The following is a 16,448-nucleotide window of genomic DNA, read 5'->3' as shown; positions in this document are numbered from 1 at the left end:
AAATCTCTGCAAGTGGTTCATTTAAACACCCATTCACTTCTTCAGTTTCCGTAGTTTAAATAGCAACATGACAAGTGCAAGTGCGCCTGGCTCTTAAAGGGAATGGAGATGACACTGATGGGCTGATTTCATGTTTTGTCCAAAACACACCATGTTTAACTGAAGCTTTCTAGCAGAGTTTCAGGAGCAGGACCACACCTCAACCGCGGCTCTTCGGGCATAAATACCCACCTAACCTTTTCCTCCCCTTTCGCTCTCTTGGATCAGAAATACTTCACCAGTCGCAGGGAGAGTAAGTAACTAGGTTTACTGTTACAGCCGCCTCCCACCCACCACTGACGCGGGCCTCCCTCACTCTCTCTCATTCACAGTTCACTTCATTCACCCGAGTTTGTCCCTCCAACAGCACAGAGTAGACGCTAGTGTTGTTTTGAAAATGGACACGTTGGCCGTTCCTGCAGACAGACATAAAGGATGGTACCTTTCTCTGATGGCACCCAACACAAAAGGACCAGTGTACGCCTGGCTGGACCCGTCCAGACTCTACTGCAACTCACAGGTCGGGTGGCAACAAAGGATGACATCTAAGTGTTGATACTGTTTCTAGAATCCTCCATCTCACTGAAAATAGCATAAAACTCCTTTAAAATTGCAGAAAAGCACAAGCTGTGTGCGTGTGTTTTGTGCATGTACTGTGTTTGTGCTTCCAGGCTCTTGCAGACTGTGTCAGAGACCTCCTCAATCCATTCCTCAACGACACCATCGACCTGGTTGCCGGGATAGATGCAATGGGATTCATTCTTGGTAAGAAAACAAACCGGTTAATTTTAGGAAGAGGAATAACTGGTAGGTTAAGAGCAACCACACTTGGTGCCTCACATTAGTTTTATTTTAAGAGGTAGTTACTCAGGAAACCTAACCCCTCTAGCAAACGTACTAAATTTAGATATTTGAATGCTGCCTCATTGCATGTGACAATGCACGACATCTTTCAGTCATCCAGTTCAAACTTCTGAAATGTCATTATTTAATGTTTTTCCAGGGGCGTCTGTTGCCACCACTCTGGGAAAAGGTTTCCTGGCTATCCGTAAAGCTGGACACCTGTGTGTAGCAACACAAAACCAAAACTATACCGACTACACAGGCAGAGAAAAGACGATGGAAATACGGCTGGATGTGCTAAAACCAGGTTAATTAAACTTTCTTTGCTGTTTTTTTTTTTTACACTTTAACTATGTCAGTTATCTGTTTTGAGAAGATGAATGTTTATCCAGCTGGTCAATGTTTGGTGACACCCCAGGATTGTGAGAGCCACAATTTAAAGGGACAGTTCAACCCCAAATCAAGCACACATATCTTTCCTCTTACCTGTGGTGGTATTTATCCACCTACAACTCCAGTTCTTAAAAGGTTGTGACAAGTTGGGTAAAATGTAAATAAAAACAGAATGCAGTGATTTGCAAATACTTTTCTATACCTTTTCAATTGAGTACAGCACAAAGATATTTAATGTTCAAACTGATCAGCTTTATTGTTTTTTGTAAACACACACATTCTCAGGGGTGGCAGTAACTAATTACAAATACTCAAATTACTGTAATTAAGCAGTTTTTGGAGGTATTTGTACTTTTATGAGAAATTTGTCAAAATTTGCAGCCGTAGTTAAAAGTGTTAAAACTTAAAATAACTAATACTCTGAGTAGTTTTTTATGATGAATACCTTGTACTTTCACTCAAAGCGATAGTTCACCCAAAAATGAAATTTCACTCTGTATCTACTCACCCCTGTGCTGATTTGAGGATGGGTGAAGATCTCCAGTTCACAAAACACTCCCGGAGCTTCAGCAGAAAACAGCGTTGCAGCCAAATCCAGTACAATTGAAGTGAATGGTGACCAGTTTTAAAATGTAAAAAAAAATTAATTAATTAAAAAAACCCACAAAATGTCCATACTGCTTGGGTGGTGTAATTAAGTGTCTGTAAGCCGCAACATTAAAATTTGACCCCAAAAGACGCCATTTACACCATGTTTTTAGCCTAAATGTCAACTGTAGCCTCTCAGACTGGATCTGTGTGCACACGCCTGAAGCGGGTACACAAACTCTGGCCCAAGCAGCACAATGTGAGATATACGAGACCTCATGATACCTTCACATCTGTGTTTACATGGAAACGACTCAGACAACACAGAGAGATCTGCTCAGAAATAGTGACTTGTTATGCGCACAGCTGACTTTGCAAACTTTCAACAAAGAAGAAAATGTCTGAGGACTTCGACATAGACATAATTTCTTTGCTGCAGCCATGAGAGCTTGTGTACCTGCTTCAGGTGTGTGCATGCGGATGCTGGTGCAAAAGTGATGCTAAAGTGATGCTAAAGTTGCAATTTAGGCTAAAAACATGGTGTAAATGGCATCTTTTTGGGTCAAATCTTAATGTCATAACTTACGGACACTTGGATTACACCACACAAGCAGTATGGAGACATTTTGTGGGTTTTTTGCGCTCTTTTTTTTATTTTTTAAAAGTGGTCACCGTTCACTTCAATTGTACTGGATTTGGCTGCAACACTGTTTTCTGCTGAAGCTCCGGGAGTGTTTTATTTCTAACACTAGTACTTTTACTTGTAATTGAGTATTATTTTAGCAATGTAGCAGTACTTTTACTTGAGTACATATTTTCAGAACTCTTTCCACCACTGCTCATTCTGAATTTATGCCTGCAACACGTTACAAACAAAGTTGTGACAGGGGCAACAAAAGACTGAATGAACGGTAAACAGGTTAACTGGTAACAGCTGACAGAATCACATTCACATTGCCCCATCCTCATTGGGGATTCACAATGAGGATGGGGCAATTAATGCTATCACTGACATTGTTTGAGATGTTTTTGTTTCGTGTGCAACAATAAAATAGTTTACTAATTTAAATAGAATGTAAATATCATCTACTCCTATCAGCTATGATACAATTTTTTTAATTATTACACAAAATAATGATAACATAAGATAAATTGTTGCATTACTAATACTAAGTCTTTACTATTTATTATAATATTATTGTTTTTTTAAAAACAAAAAAGTGATTCACAGCTGTGTTTACATGTAAATTTGAGATAATAAGCAGAAGATTTGAGGATGACTTGGAGCAAATTATAACACATTTATTTTTGTTATGTAGAAAAATCCAATTAATCAACTGTTGTTTTCATAATTGATTTATCTGTCGATTTTTTTTGTCAATTAATCAGTTAGATCAATTAACCTAAAAAGATATCAGTAAACAATGAACCATAATAAGTTTCAGTAGGAAAATGTGATTTATTCAACCAACAGTACAAAACCCCAAAGTTATTTCAGTCAATATGTGACAAAGAAAAGACAAATATGTATATGTGACAAATCCTCACCTCTGAGAAGCTGACATTACCAAATAAAAATGGGGTATTCTTGCTTTAAAAAAAAAAACTAAAATATTTAATTGATTATGAAAATGGTTGCAGATTCTATATATCAATGAACAATTGTTTCCGCTGTAAAAATCAACCCTGAACAATATCTGACCCAAACGATTTAAACCACAAGGTCCCTGCGCTTTATATCCATTTATTCCCAGTATCACAGCGCCCTCTAGTGTCACTGTGTAAATCATGAAACAGATGCAGCTTTAAGGTTTGGTATCTTTGAGTATCATTGAGGGCCAGTTTGGGGTTTGGCTCTATTTTAATTAAATTTTTAATACGCATTTTATCTGCCCAAAAAGACTCCAATCATAGATTTATCTATATTTATTCATATTTACATATGTACATGTATACACAGTATCACTTTATGTAACAATGTATCATTTGTATTGTTGGTTGTTTTATATTTGCACTAGATACAGTATAACAAACTGCACATTGCATTTTTTAAATTTTTATTTATTTATTTATTTATTTTATTTTATTTTTTTTGTCTAAACAGTTTGTCATATTTGTTATGCCTCGACTTTGTTATATGAACACTTGGATGAAGGTTTTGTTTTCATAAATAGCTGACACACACGTGTCCTCTCACTGCAGGTATGAAGGTGTTGCTTGTGGACCAATGGATAGAGACCGGAGGCACCATGACGGCTGCGATCCAGCTGGTGGAGCGGCTGGGAGCCACTGTTGTAGGTCAGTCCAGATGGTTACATTGCAGCGCCATAATAATTAATCATCTTAATGTGAATATGATATCATATCAAATATCTGTCTCCTGCAGGTGTGGCAGCTGTTGCCATCGAGAATACTGAAGGGGGGAAGTGGATTAAAGAAAATTACAAATTCTCTCACTGCATCCCTGAAGAGCTCCAGAGCCAAATTGACAGGAAACATCTTGATTCCCTCAAAAACTTTAACAACTGAACAAAATAGCAGGATTTCTTATAACTTCAGTGAAGAAGAAAAGGGGAATAGAGATATTTTCTAAGGCTTAGAGGGTCAAGAAATAATTAGCATTTTTCAGTTTTGTTTTGTTTTTTTAAAGAAAAATAGTGAAATCCCCATTTAATGACGCTTTTACAAGTTATACTGTGATTCAACTAAACTGTTCTTAATAATTTATTTTAAAGGACCAGTGTGTAAGATTAAGAGGCTGGGAGGTTAGAGGCTGTGGATTGCAACTAGCTGAATACCACTCGCCTCACCCTCCCTTTCCAAGCATGTAGGAGAAACTATGGTGGACGCAAAATGTGAAAAGAAAAAAAAGCAAAAGGCCTTTTGTTAAGATCATTTACTTTTCTTCTTTAGATAAACTTAAATCTTTGAGTTTTAGGAATTCAAAAAACAAAAAAAAACCTGTATTTAAAAATATCAAGTGAAAGTGAATGATGAAATGTTTATATATTCAATTAAAGCACCAAAATGATGACAAATCAGGTTCACAGTGACCAAATTCTGAGTTTCTAAAACTCAAAGATTCAAGTTTATCTAAATAAGAATCGGAAATTAACTAAACTTAAGATCTGCAAAACTTTTCAAACTTTATTTAAAAAATTAAGCATTTGATCTGGGCTCAAAACTCAAAGATCTATTGCGGTATGTTGTCTTGAAAATTTGAGTCGTCTCAACTATTTTAACTATTTGTAACAGTCAACGTACCAACTGTAAAAATGAACAACCTTTGCATCAAATTTTAAAAAAAAGTTTTAATATTCTGCTAAAATGTGCATCATAGCACATTTTAGCATGTCTTGGTGCCTTTTCTGTGACTCCTCCCTCTCAAAGTCCACCAAAGTTGACCCTTACCTGAAGAAAGGACAAGAAGTGGGGCATGTGTAACTGCACTATAAATCTTACACACTGTACCTTCAAAGGGATAATTTGGATAATTTGGAGTGGGGTTGTATGAGTTACTTTTCAGAAGTCCGTGTATAATACTGCCTTGAAATGGAACGTGTGAACTTGTGGTTACGACATGGGAAGTCGTGTACATGACTCATACACTCGAAGCTTTCATAAAGTTTCTACTTAAGAGGTTGTGAATACCACAAGGGAGGGACATTCTTATGGACTCACATTTTAGCCAGCTAAAAGATCAATATCAATTAAAGTGCATGCTATATTCAGAATATTTTCTTAGCTTTATTTTGCCATGAAACATATTTTTTAAACAAGAAAGCACCATTATATAAGCTAAACATCACTCTCTCAGACTCGACCAAACTCAGTTGGTGAAATGAGTAATTTTACCTCGCTGGGGTTGCTGCTCTGCCGCTGCCTCAATTAGTTTGTTTGTGTTATTTGGTGTCGTTGGTGTTTTAAAAGGTTAGTTTGGATTCACCAGAGTCACACAATAACACAAACAAACTAACAGATCGAGGCAGGTGTAGACCAGCGACTTCTTTGTGTCGCAATGTAAAATGACTGATTTTGCCAGTGGAGTTTGGTTGAGTGTTCCTGTTGGAAAAGGCTGTTTTACATCAAGGTAAAGCTGTGAAAATACACTAAATATACCGTACACTTGAAATAATATTGATTTTTTTTTTTCTAGGCTGGCTTTTTTTTAAAGGTGGCTAAAATACATGTTGCTGCTGGTCCTGTCCACTGCAGTACATTGCTTAGCTTCCTACACCTGTACTGCTCTCTGTTCCTCTAAACTGCGGGTGCTGACCACCATTTACTGTAGGTAATACACTGATCTCTGACCTCTCATACAACCTCACTTCAAAGAATACAAACTATCCCCTTAAAAGACATTTTTATTATTTAACAAACACTATGGAATGTTTTTCTTCTCTTTTTAAATATTTTTATTACATGAAAACATACCATGGAAAATTTTAAAATAAAAATAAATGACAAAATATTCATACACATTGTTTCAGTTTTTGATATAAAAGTTAAAAATCCAAATTCAGTCATTGATTTGATTGTAAACAAACAGCAAAACGTACCTATGAAGCATGCACTGTAGGTAAAAACAAAACAAAGAAAGAAAAAACAAAAAACAAAAAAAACAACAGTCCAAGTCTGCATGTACAACAATGGTTCCCAACATAAAGGTCAGGTCCCCCAAAAGGAGTCACAAGATGAATCTGAGGGGTCGTGAGATGATGATGATGATGATGATGACACATTCCTATTATACAAAATTCTGTCTATTTTTCCTCAAATTCTTGCTTTTTTAGTTTTAATTTACTGATTTTTTTTTTTTTTTACTTCTCATAGAAAGGTTAGGAACCTGACCTACAATATGATGAAAAGAGTAAAAACAGTCATTTCAAACAGCAGATTTTAAGGTAAAATAAAGTATTATGGTGAGAAAAAGTCTTAATTGTTAAAGAAACTACAGCAGCAAGACAGAATACTGTATTTAATTCATGCCCTAAGGTAAGCATCCACACATACGCCATGTTAAAAACATCCACAGTCATTCTTTGGCATCTCAGCAGAACCAGAACAGTCATTTTTGTGTAATCGCTGTGTCACCCTGCAACTCCAGACAAGTTAAACTGAGCAACACCGCAAGAATCCACATCCCACAGAGGAAAACTCTCTCCAGTCCAGGAAAAACTGAAGTCAAACATGTCAGGAAGTTGAACTCCAGCGCCCCCCCTCCTGCTCTGACCACAGAAAATCCCTCCCATGAGTCTGAGAGCAGCCACAGTCTTTTTCCACTGAGAGAAATCCTCATTTTCAGTCTGTGCCTCAGACTTTAAACTCCTGCTGCTTCCATCCTCACTGGCAGCAGTTCGGCTGCTTCTTCTTCGACGTGGTGTACAGATTGTTAGAGGTGCTGTTGATCCCTGAAACAAATGATCAGCTGGGCGTTAAAACTGCGCGACAAATGTGATCGGTTGTATTATTATTACAGAGAGATCGTTCGGATACTCACTGACGACCTCCCCAATTTGCCTCGATCCACTTTTCTCCAGCTCAGCGAGAACGTTGGTCTCAAATGCCAATGATGCAACTCGGAAGAAAAACTCCTTCACGTTTTCCCCTGCAGCATGGAGAGATATAGATCAGTAAATAATGATCTACTCCTACTAATCTACTTTTAGATTTAATGATAATGTGGTAAAACAGGTAATATTATTGCGTATACTGAGGCAGGTAACATGTTCTGCTGCATTTTAGGTGTTTTTGTTTATTTTTCTGTATTGAACTCACCTGTGAGTGACGACACAGCCCAGTACTCTGCACTGATCTCTTTTGCTATTTTGAGGGCATCTTGTTCAATCTGAGAATACTGAGCAGGAGACTGTCAGAGAAACCAGAGGAGAGACCATGTTAGCTATAATCTAATCAGGATAAATACAACCGTCAACTGCTTATTTATTATTTTCAGAACCGATTAATCTGAGGCTTATGTTCTTGCTTAACTGATAAATCATTTATCAGTCAGTCTATAAAATGATCCAAAAATCGACATACGACCAGAAAAAATGGCAAATTCTCACCATTTAGAAGTCGTGGAAAGGGAATTTTCATTTTGTTTACTTGGAAAATCACTTAAATTATTAATTAATAATAAACTAGTTGACAATAGTTGACTTTCTGTTGATCAACTAATCGTTTATTTGTACTTTATACAGTGTATTGTTTTTCTATTCTTCAGAGGTAGAAAGAACTAGGGCTGCATGATTTGGTAAAAAGTCTTTTTGTGATTTTTTTTTTTACTGAAATTGCGATTTTGATATGCAATACGATTAGTGGAAATTATCAGTTTTGCATTACAATTTTCTATGTTCACTGAAAAAAAAACAACTAAAATCATAGTGATGAGGTATTTATTGAGGTCTGTACCAAACGCACGTTTTCTTTCATCTGGAGAAGAAGATTTTTAGGCCAGGTCATTTCTGCAGCTCTACAGTACCTCATTATAATGCTATTTTCTCACACATTTGTCGTTTCTCAAAGAAATTGTGTTTTTGCGATTTTATTGTGAATGCATAATGCGTAATTGACTGTGCAGCCCTAGAAAGAACACTGGAATATTGTATTTCACTGCAAGGAAATGACTCAAACCCTCTAGAAATAATAAAATAGTACATCGCATCAATATTCTTATTTCTCATTTTTTGGTGGATTAAAAAAGCACAGCAAATAAAACTTAAAATCCAAATAGACAAAAAATAAATACTAAATCTCAGCATGCTCAAACCATCTCTGCAAAAATCACAGTAGAATAAGCGAAGAGACATTTCTAAGAGCTCAAAATGATAAATTTCTTGAAATAGAACTGTAAAAGAGTACTACACTGATTTAATCTTTCTTGAAAAAAAAACCTGGCCCTTACATTACCCACAATGCAACTCAGTTTGCTTGTTTTATGCTTAGAGTGGTAAATGTAGCCTTGAGATAAGGAGCAGGCTACAGAGGATCTGCTAAACTCACTTCTGTCTAACTTCAACTTTCATTTTCAGACTTGTCCTTGTTTTTCCAATTAAAAAGTATTTTAAGTTACAGCAGTGAACATGCACCGACGTGTTGTTGCTACACTGTGACTAGCGGCAACAGTTAGTTGACTAATCACTGGGATAACTGATTAACTGAGTTATTTTTTAGCAAAAATGACAAACATGTCCAGCTTTTCTAATGTGAGGACTTGCTGCTTTTCTCTGCTTATAACATTGTAAATTAGATACCTTTGATAACACCTTGTGCTCTAAGAAACTATGAAAAATAGGGAGCGCTGCACTGGGTCATGAACAATCTTATAAGAACACCAGGTGCCGAGGCATCCAAGGATTATAAATATAAAAGTCCCTTATTATATCGTGGATAAACCAACGGTATGAAGAATTTGATACCCTGATGAAACCTCTCTGAGTCAAAGCACATTGGTTTATCCATGATTTAATAAAGGACAGCAAAGAAACCAGAACGAGAAACTATTCATTAACTGTTTCACCAAAAATCACAACCAAGTCGAAGAAAATTACAACCTTCTTGAAATAGAAAAGTAGCCCAAGTAACAACGACAAACAAGTGTGTTTCTCACAGTTAGAAATGTCTCAGAAATGTCTGCACGTCCATCATTTCACCCTCCTCTCTCAGACCGTGTTGGAGATCGGGGGAACTACATTCCTGAGGTTTGAGTTAACACACAAACTCTTTGTGCTGCTGGCTCCGATCCAAACCAATGACATCTGACTCCAGTAAAAGACACAGTAACGTTCACAGGCATGTCCACTTTAAACAGTGTAAAGACGTACGCTCAGGTCTTTCTTTGTGCCGACGAGGAACAGCTGAACAGCGGTGGGGTCGTTCTCTTTCAGGGCGTCTTCGAGCCACTGCCTGCAGACACAAGAAGATGATGTTAAGTCTTCTAGGTGGGACAAAAATCGGCTGGGTGGCACAGACAGTGGTTAATTAAATTAAACCTAATTAAATCATAGCTTACCTTTAAATTATGTCACCCCAAACTGTGAAATTAGCTTAAAATTAAGAAAGATTTTAAAAAAAAACTTTACAGCCCAATTTTAACTGATCCAGTATTAACTTTAATCCTACACTAGGGGAGGTTTAACTTTGGAAAATGGACTTTTTGAGATGGATTGAGCAAAATAATCAAGTCAAGAAAGTTAAGGGACTCAACCCAGTTGAGTTTTATGATGCATCTCCTCTTTTTTTTTTTACTCCAATTGATAATTTGACAAACAGATTTTCTCAAAAGAGCCAGAAATTAGAGGTTTTGTTTTTTTTTTTACTTCTTAGCTAGTAAAGAATATAACTTCTTTCTTTTTTAACTTTTTAGATAATTAGCAAACAATAACTGCTTTTTTTTTACTTTTTTGCTAACTGTTTTTCTTTTTAACCAGCTGGCAAACAATGCCATGTTTTGTTAAGGACTACAGGGCAGGTGAAAGCTAGTTTTTTCTTCTCTCTTTTACACTTACTAGCTCAAAACAGCAACTCAAATTTATGTTTTATTTATTTCAGATTCACACACTCATTACACAACAATATGATCAATACAAATTCCACATATTTTAGTTTGGTAAACAAGCATCTCCATATTGATTAAACTCTAGAATATAAATCCCTTGGATTTATAAAACTGAGATGAGATTTAAATGGTACAGCAGAGCTCTGCTTAGCTTTAAATCCATTTACGATTTAGTACATTTAAATCTAATTTTGCTGAAGTCTAATTAGAAGTAAACTGAGATTATATTTATCTTTCTTGGTGCAAACAATTTGCTCAAAGAATAAGCTTACCTCACATGTCCCAGAGAGGCAACATCGTTTACATCAAACACGATAATGACAACTGGAAGAAAAGAAAATATTACATCAACAGTTTATTGCTTTGCTGGTTTTCTCCCCCGACATTCTGTTTATGGAAAAAATCTTAAGAATATTTGTTATTGGTTTTCTGCTCTAAACCGCACTAACGTCTCACCCTGGGCTCCTCTGTAGTACGTAGAAGCGATGCACTTGAACCTCTCTTGTCCTGCAGTGTCCCATCTGTGACACAGACAGAGACGGGTGAGTGAATGTCACAGCAGACAGACTCTGTTCAGAGTTTATTGTCGTTGTTTTATGCACAATAATGAAGACTTACAGCTGCAGGCTGTAAGGAACACCCAGCACCTCAAACCGCTCCATCTCAAAGTCCACACCGATTGTTGCCTTGTAGTTTTTATCAAAAGCATCTTTGCAAAATCTGAAAACATAAAAAAGTCTTCAGAAAATCTAGGAAATAGACATGTGAAGTCACTCAATGAAAGATATTATAAAATATTGGTGTATTAGCATGCTAGTTTGATTTCTAGTCATACATTTTTTTCTAATTTCTGAAAATTTAGAATTCCATAAGCAATTATTTGACCATATTTCTGTCTACACTTTCTAAGAGAAATCCTGGTAAACAAAATGTCTTGTAATAAGACTGGGGCCACCAGCTTCTGCTCAATCTCCAGCCAAGGAGTTAAAACATTGTTGTCAAACCAATTTATTAAAGGGCAAAAAAAAAAGAAAGAGGCAATATTATAACATATGTTTGCTGGGTGCAGGGTTGGTTCATTCAAATTAGAGAAAAGCCAACAGGACATTATTTTAGGGACTGTTTAAGTGTCTAACACAGTACAGTTACACTGAAAACTGTAGCCTGTTCAGTGGATTATCCAGAGCAACAGGGACAGAGTTTCTGGAAAAATATGTGAGCCTCTTAAATGTTTTAAAGATGCAGTGAGTAAGATTTACGCAGCCCATCCTTACCATAAAAACAGATGTCCAGTTTGTCTGTGCAAGCAGCTTATTAGGACCATAGAGGTCATACTAATTACGACAGGAGCAGTACAAAGAGTAAAAAAGGACGTATATGGAGGATGTGGTGTGGATGGACGGCTCAAATAAACAGACTTTCACCCAGGAGGCCGGGGTTTGTGTAACACGTGAAACCAAAAGTCAAAGTTGACTTATTTAAAGTTTTAAGTTACACTATGTTATGACTCATACACGACTTATATAACTTATATAATACAATTAATTTAACCCATACCACACACAACTACACAATATGACTTACTGGTACACCTGTCACTGCCACTAAATCCTATACAATTCAAGGGTAACAAGATTATGAAGGCATTTTTGGAAATATTCATAATTTTCTAATGAAACTGCTGCATCTAAAAGCTTTGGTATGTGTTTCCCACGATTGTCCATTACAGCTTGATTCCACTGGGCACATCTGTTTTTTGTTGTTGCTGGGCTGCTGCAGAGGACTCGCAGCCTCGGTGCACAGAGCGAACACTCTACCAACTGAGTCTCCTTTGACAGACGGGGCGTCAAGATGCACAGAGCAGATCGAATGGTCAGGAAGTCACACACGGAAACAGAAGTGAGAACCCAGTCGATTTTCAAAATAAAAGACCCTGTGCAGACTCATGACCATAAAAACAGACAAAAAAACAAACTATTTGAATATGTAGAATGCTCACTAGGGCTGAGAATCAGATATCGACTGAAATAATGCAAGTAGTATCAAAATGTCCCCTGTCAAACAATACCTGCATTCAATACTTTTGGGAAGTCTAAAAAAAAAGACTATTTGTACGGTTTTGCTCACAGCCAATCTATCGGCAGTCTATTATTTCATTTAGGAAAACAAAGACAAATGGTATCCAACATAAATACAGAGGAACACACGTTCCAAACACACACACATTGACCCACCCATCCTTCAGCTCAGTATGTAATATGAAATGTTAAAGATTCTAAAGGAAAATAATACAAAAATAACAGCTGGAGATAATGTAATGTAAAATAATAATTGACAGACCACTACAAGGAGTTTTGGCTGTAATCAGACCATAGGGGAGAAGTTGCCGCTGTGCTCTTCTTAATGCAGCTGTGAATTCTGAGGTTCCCAGTACAATTAAGACAGGATCAGGTTCAACGTGAATATTAAGAATATCAGAGAGAGTTGTAAAAAAAAAAAATTGTCCTCTATCTAGGGTGAAGCTGTGGAGGAGATTTGCCTGTGTTATATTGCATCTGCCACACTGCGAGGATATGTCTGGAAATATTTTGTGGGGCTTTAATTTAGAGTACTGGAGTCTGTGGTTATCACAGAGCTGAATGAGACACGGCCTTGAGTTGATTGAGCATGAGTTAATCTCTTCGAGGCTTCCTTCCCATGTCTCAGCTGGAATCTGAATCCTCTACGTACATCGCTTTGGATAAAAACATCTGCTAAATGAAACTGTAAATTGTAAAATCAAGGCAAAATAGCCAAATCAACATAATCAAAATGCTTCTGAAACGCTGCTGGTGGGACATTAAGCCATGTCGAAGATGGAAAACAAAAATTATAGTGCAGACGCAATTTGCCCAGTGGAATCAAGATGTTACTGGATGCAGATTTACATTTCTATACATCTAAATGATAAAATAACATGTGCTCACTTCTGTGATGTATATGTTTTCTGTGTTCTGTGCTGAATTTATTTATTTCCCAGAGCTGCACCTCTTCACCCTGCATTCACAGTTTACCTATTAATCAGACAGGTTTTCCCCACAGCCAGGTCACCAACCACAATGACCTTAGAGATTTTAAATCTGCTGAGAGGAAGAAAAGAAGAAGAAGCACTGAGTTAATAAGTGGCACAATATCAAACACCACCTCCTGTATGATGTGCGTTCTGGTTCCTGAGCTCACCCCACAGTCCCTGTGCGCTGCTCCTGGCAGGCAGTCTTCACTTTATTGTTGAAATCCTCCTTAGTGTGCAGAGCTGCCTCCTTCCTGAAACACTACAAGAGAGGAGGGAGGATTTAAAAAGCTATACGCTGTTTTAGGCAGACAGGACTTGTCTGTATGACGGGACTGTACCGTGTGATTTTACCTGAGGGAGCTGAGCGATGATCCGGTCCTTTCGAACAGGAGGAAGAACACTCATGGCTGAAACTCGCACAGACATGAAGCTTCAACGTAAACGTCCAGCAGAGGGACATGTGGGGAGAGAAAGGGATCAATCAATAACCTGATATTTGATCGGTCATCAGGCCTTTTTCCTTTAAAGTTATAACAAGAACTTTTTAACTGATTATGAATCACTTTCCGTTCATTACTGATGCCTCTATATGACCAGGCTTCATTCACAGGTGCAAATAGCAGATAAAATAATTTATTATATATAATCATATATTATTTTGACAGACTATTTCAATCATTATTATGTTACAATTATTGGTGTCTGTAGCAAACAAACACTCATTTTTGTACATCTAGAGAATAAGATTTATAGGCCGGGGCATCTCCGCAGCACTACAGTACTTCATAATAATCAGTCTCTTCAGAAAAGTTGCGATGTTGCGACCACAACAATTCACACAAACTCAATCAGTCCCCGTGAATTCTGTGTGACCTTGCAATTTTGTCCAAACTAAACAACTTTTCTGCAAATCTGACCAAACACGATAGCTTCCTGTGAGTTCTACCAATCAGAGCAGCCCCCATACAAACATCGTGCATGTACATCTTAATGAACCAACTCAATTTTTTTTTGTTGTTTTATTATTCACTTTTTTTTTGTCATGGGTACTGAAAAGATGACATTTGTCATTGTTTTTGTATTTTTTAATCATTATTATTTTCAGGTTTTAGTCACAGTTTGGTTAGGTATAGTATGTTGTATTGTATATATTGTTTCTGGTGTAAATATCCACATTGGCTATTTACACCACAGTTGCAAATACTAATATTGACTAAGGACTACTGGCTGCTTGTCTCTGCCTTGCTGCTTGCTAAATACACCCTGGTGTAAATAGCCACATTAGCTATTCCAACCCAGGCGCAAATCCATGAACAAAAACATATATATATTTGTCTCTAGGCTATTAAATTAGGGATAAACTGGCGATCTTAGCCTTAGGCTTCATATTTGCTTTATTTTCCCTGGCAGCCAGACTGTAACCTCACAATGCGCAAACACGTCCTCCTCCTGTCAGTCAGAGTTCAGGGAACAGTTGCCCGGCAATGAAGAGCCGTGCGAGCAGAGACCCAAGTCAAACAAACAGTAATGAGAAAGAATAGTTGTCATCCATTGTGCAGCTCCATGACCACATAGAGTCAGAGCAGACAACTGTAATCAGAGCTGATCCACTTACTGTGTGGATCTGTTTTAATCCTATTGTTCATCAAAGCTCCTGCTAATGAAGAAGAGGACTAATTTACCAGATTTGGTTTGTTTGTTCCAACCAGAAAACTGAAACCAGGCAACTTTAAAACTTCCAGTCAAACACCGGATAAAGTTTCTTATCATGTCGGCAAAGTCACATTTGAGGATTTGGAAGGTTAAAACTTTTAAAAAACCAGCGTGTTGAAACTGTAAAACTGTTAGAAAGAAAATACCTCAACGAGACAAGATGATCCGCTCAAGTTTTCCTCTTCTTTTCTTCTGAGTTACTGCGGCTCGTTGGTGTTTTTTTCTTCCTGGAGATGCTTCTTATTGTGATTTAAACCCATTCAGGCTCTTGGTTGAGAGGTAAAGGGTTGAGTTTGTGTCGATCAGAGCTGAAGTCGATCCACGGAAGCTGAGGGGGAGAAACAGACTGAAGACCCGCTGCTGACTCAGATCCCTGCTGGATTTTCTTTTTCTTCTTTCCTCCCACATTTTCTCTGCAGCTCAGTCCCCTGCTGGAGGAAACGAGGAATAACAGGGAACAATATCTATCTATCTATCTATCTATCTATCTATCTATCTATCTATCTATCTATCTATTATGGAGGCCCATTTCCGACACTGAAAGAAAAAATATCTACAATTTTGAGATAAAAAGTCCTAATTATGACATAATAAAGTCAAAATTATAAAGTAAAAGTAGAAATGATGAGATAAAAAGTCAAAATCATGAGATTCTATGTATCTATACCAATTTCTTCATCTCTACACATTTTTTAAAAATTGTATTATGTTTTGTTTTTTTGAAAATCAAAACAATAGAGATAAGGCTAAGAATAATACTTTAAAAATTAGGTAATGTTTTGAAAAATATCAGTAGACTCGTCTGCAAATAAAACATCTAATGTCAATTACATTATAATCTAGTAGCATAATAATTAGAGTATAATCTAGTTACTCTGTGATAATATATTTGTCTGTATATCCTCGTTTCTGCAATAAAGAAAAGAGACAACTGTCCGTCAGTTAAATATGTCGACTATAGAGGGCGCTCTAAACCTCTTCTGACTGCTGTCTGGATGGTTTTAAACCATCTAATATCTGTCCATCTATGTCCATCTGTCTCCTAGACGGTGGTGGGAGAAGTATTCAGATACTTGGCTTGAGTAAAAGTACTAATACCACACTGTAAAATGAAAATATACATAGTAGTATTAAAAGTTATACTGTTATATAGTATATCATTAGATTATTATTTCACTGTTACAGTTGGTCCAGCTGAATTTGTAACTATACAAAACAGAGCTGCAAAATAATGATTATTCTCATTATTCGTGTCAAAAA

The 16,448-nt window shown here is 36.9% G+C and overlaps 2 protein-coding genes across 3 annotated transcripts; one reads left to right on the top strand and one right to left on the bottom strand.

The window, feature by feature from the left end:
* Window positions 1–293: 293 nt before the first annotated feature.
* LOC146328995 (uncharacterized) lies at window positions 294–4,646 on the top strand. Its single transcript, XM_084716596.1, has 5 exons — window positions 294–559; window positions 711–804; window positions 1,043–1,189; window positions 4,066–4,161; window positions 4,250–4,646. Exons 1-5 carry the CDS (start codon window positions 437–439, stop codon window positions 4,390–4,392), a joined length of 603 nt encoding a protein of 200 aa, XP_084572722.1. The 5' UTR covers window positions 294–436; the 3' UTR covers window positions 4,393–4,646.
* Window positions 4,647–6,211: 1,565 nt separating this feature from the next.
* On the bottom strand, window positions 6,212–15,580 carry LOC146328994 (ras-related protein Rab-34-like). Of its 2 annotated transcripts, none has more exons than XM_084717975.1 (11): window positions 15,335–15,580; window positions 13,827–13,905; window positions 13,643–13,734; window positions 13,477–13,545; window positions 11,042–11,143; window positions 10,880–10,944; window positions 10,696–10,747; window positions 9,690–9,771; window positions 7,642–7,732; window positions 7,364–7,471; window positions 6,212–7,274 (listed from the first exon to the last, which is right to left on the bottom strand). In XM_084717975.1, the coding sequence occupies exons 2-11, from the start codon at window positions 13,899–13,901 to the stop codon at window positions 7,207–7,209; spliced, it is 804 nt and encodes a 267-aa protein (XP_084574101.1). In that variant the 5' UTR covers window positions 13,902–13,905; window positions 15,335–15,580; the 3' UTR covers window positions 6,212–7,206. The 2 variants fall into 2 exon arrangements, with proteins under 2 accessions (XP_084574101.1, XP_084574103.1); XM_084717977.1 differs by having other exon boundaries at window positions 13,477–13,542; window positions 15,335–15,578.
* Between the last annotated feature and the right edge of the window lie 868 nt (window positions 15,581–16,448).

The sequence above is a fragment of the Lutjanus erythropterus genome, chromosome 4, assembly GCF_056507025.1.
Source record: "Lutjanus erythropterus isolate fLutEry1 chromosome 4, fLutEry1.hap2, whole genome shotgun sequence".
Classification (NCBI taxonomy): Eukaryota; Metazoa; Chordata; class Actinopteri; order Lutjaniformes; family Lutjanidae; genus Lutjanus; species Lutjanus erythropterus.
Note: the sequence above shows the minus strand (reverse complement) of the source record. Positions and strands in the feature narration are given on the sequence as shown.

Excerpts from the sequence above, each read along its gene's own strand:
- LOC146328994 (XM_084717975.1), bottom strand. The coding sequence starts at position 13,901 with ATGTCTGTGCGAGTTTCAGCCATGAGTGTTCTTCCTCCTGTTCGAAAG. Across the intron at positions 10,748-10,879 it reads GTACTACAGAGGAGCCCAGG|TTGTCATTATCGTGTTTGAT; the intron begins GTGAGACGTTAG and ends CTTTTCTTCCAG. Across the intron at positions 7,472-7,641 it reads GGCTGTGTCGTCACTCACAG|GGGAAAACGTGAAGGAGTTT; the intron begins GTGAGTTCAATA and ends TCCATGCTGCAG.
- LOC146328995 (XM_084716596.1), top strand. The coding sequence starts at position 437 with ATGGACACGTTGGCCGTTCCTGCAGACAGACATAAAGGATGGTACCTT. Across the intron at positions 805-1,042 it reads TGCAATGGGATTCATTCTTG|GGGCGTCTGTTGCCACCACT; the intron begins GTAAGAAAACAA and ends ATGTTTTTCCAG. Across the intron at positions 4,162-4,249 it reads GCTGGGAGCCACTGTTGTAG|GTGTGGCAGCTGTTGCCATC; the intron begins GTCAGTCCAGAT and ends TGTCTCCTGCAG.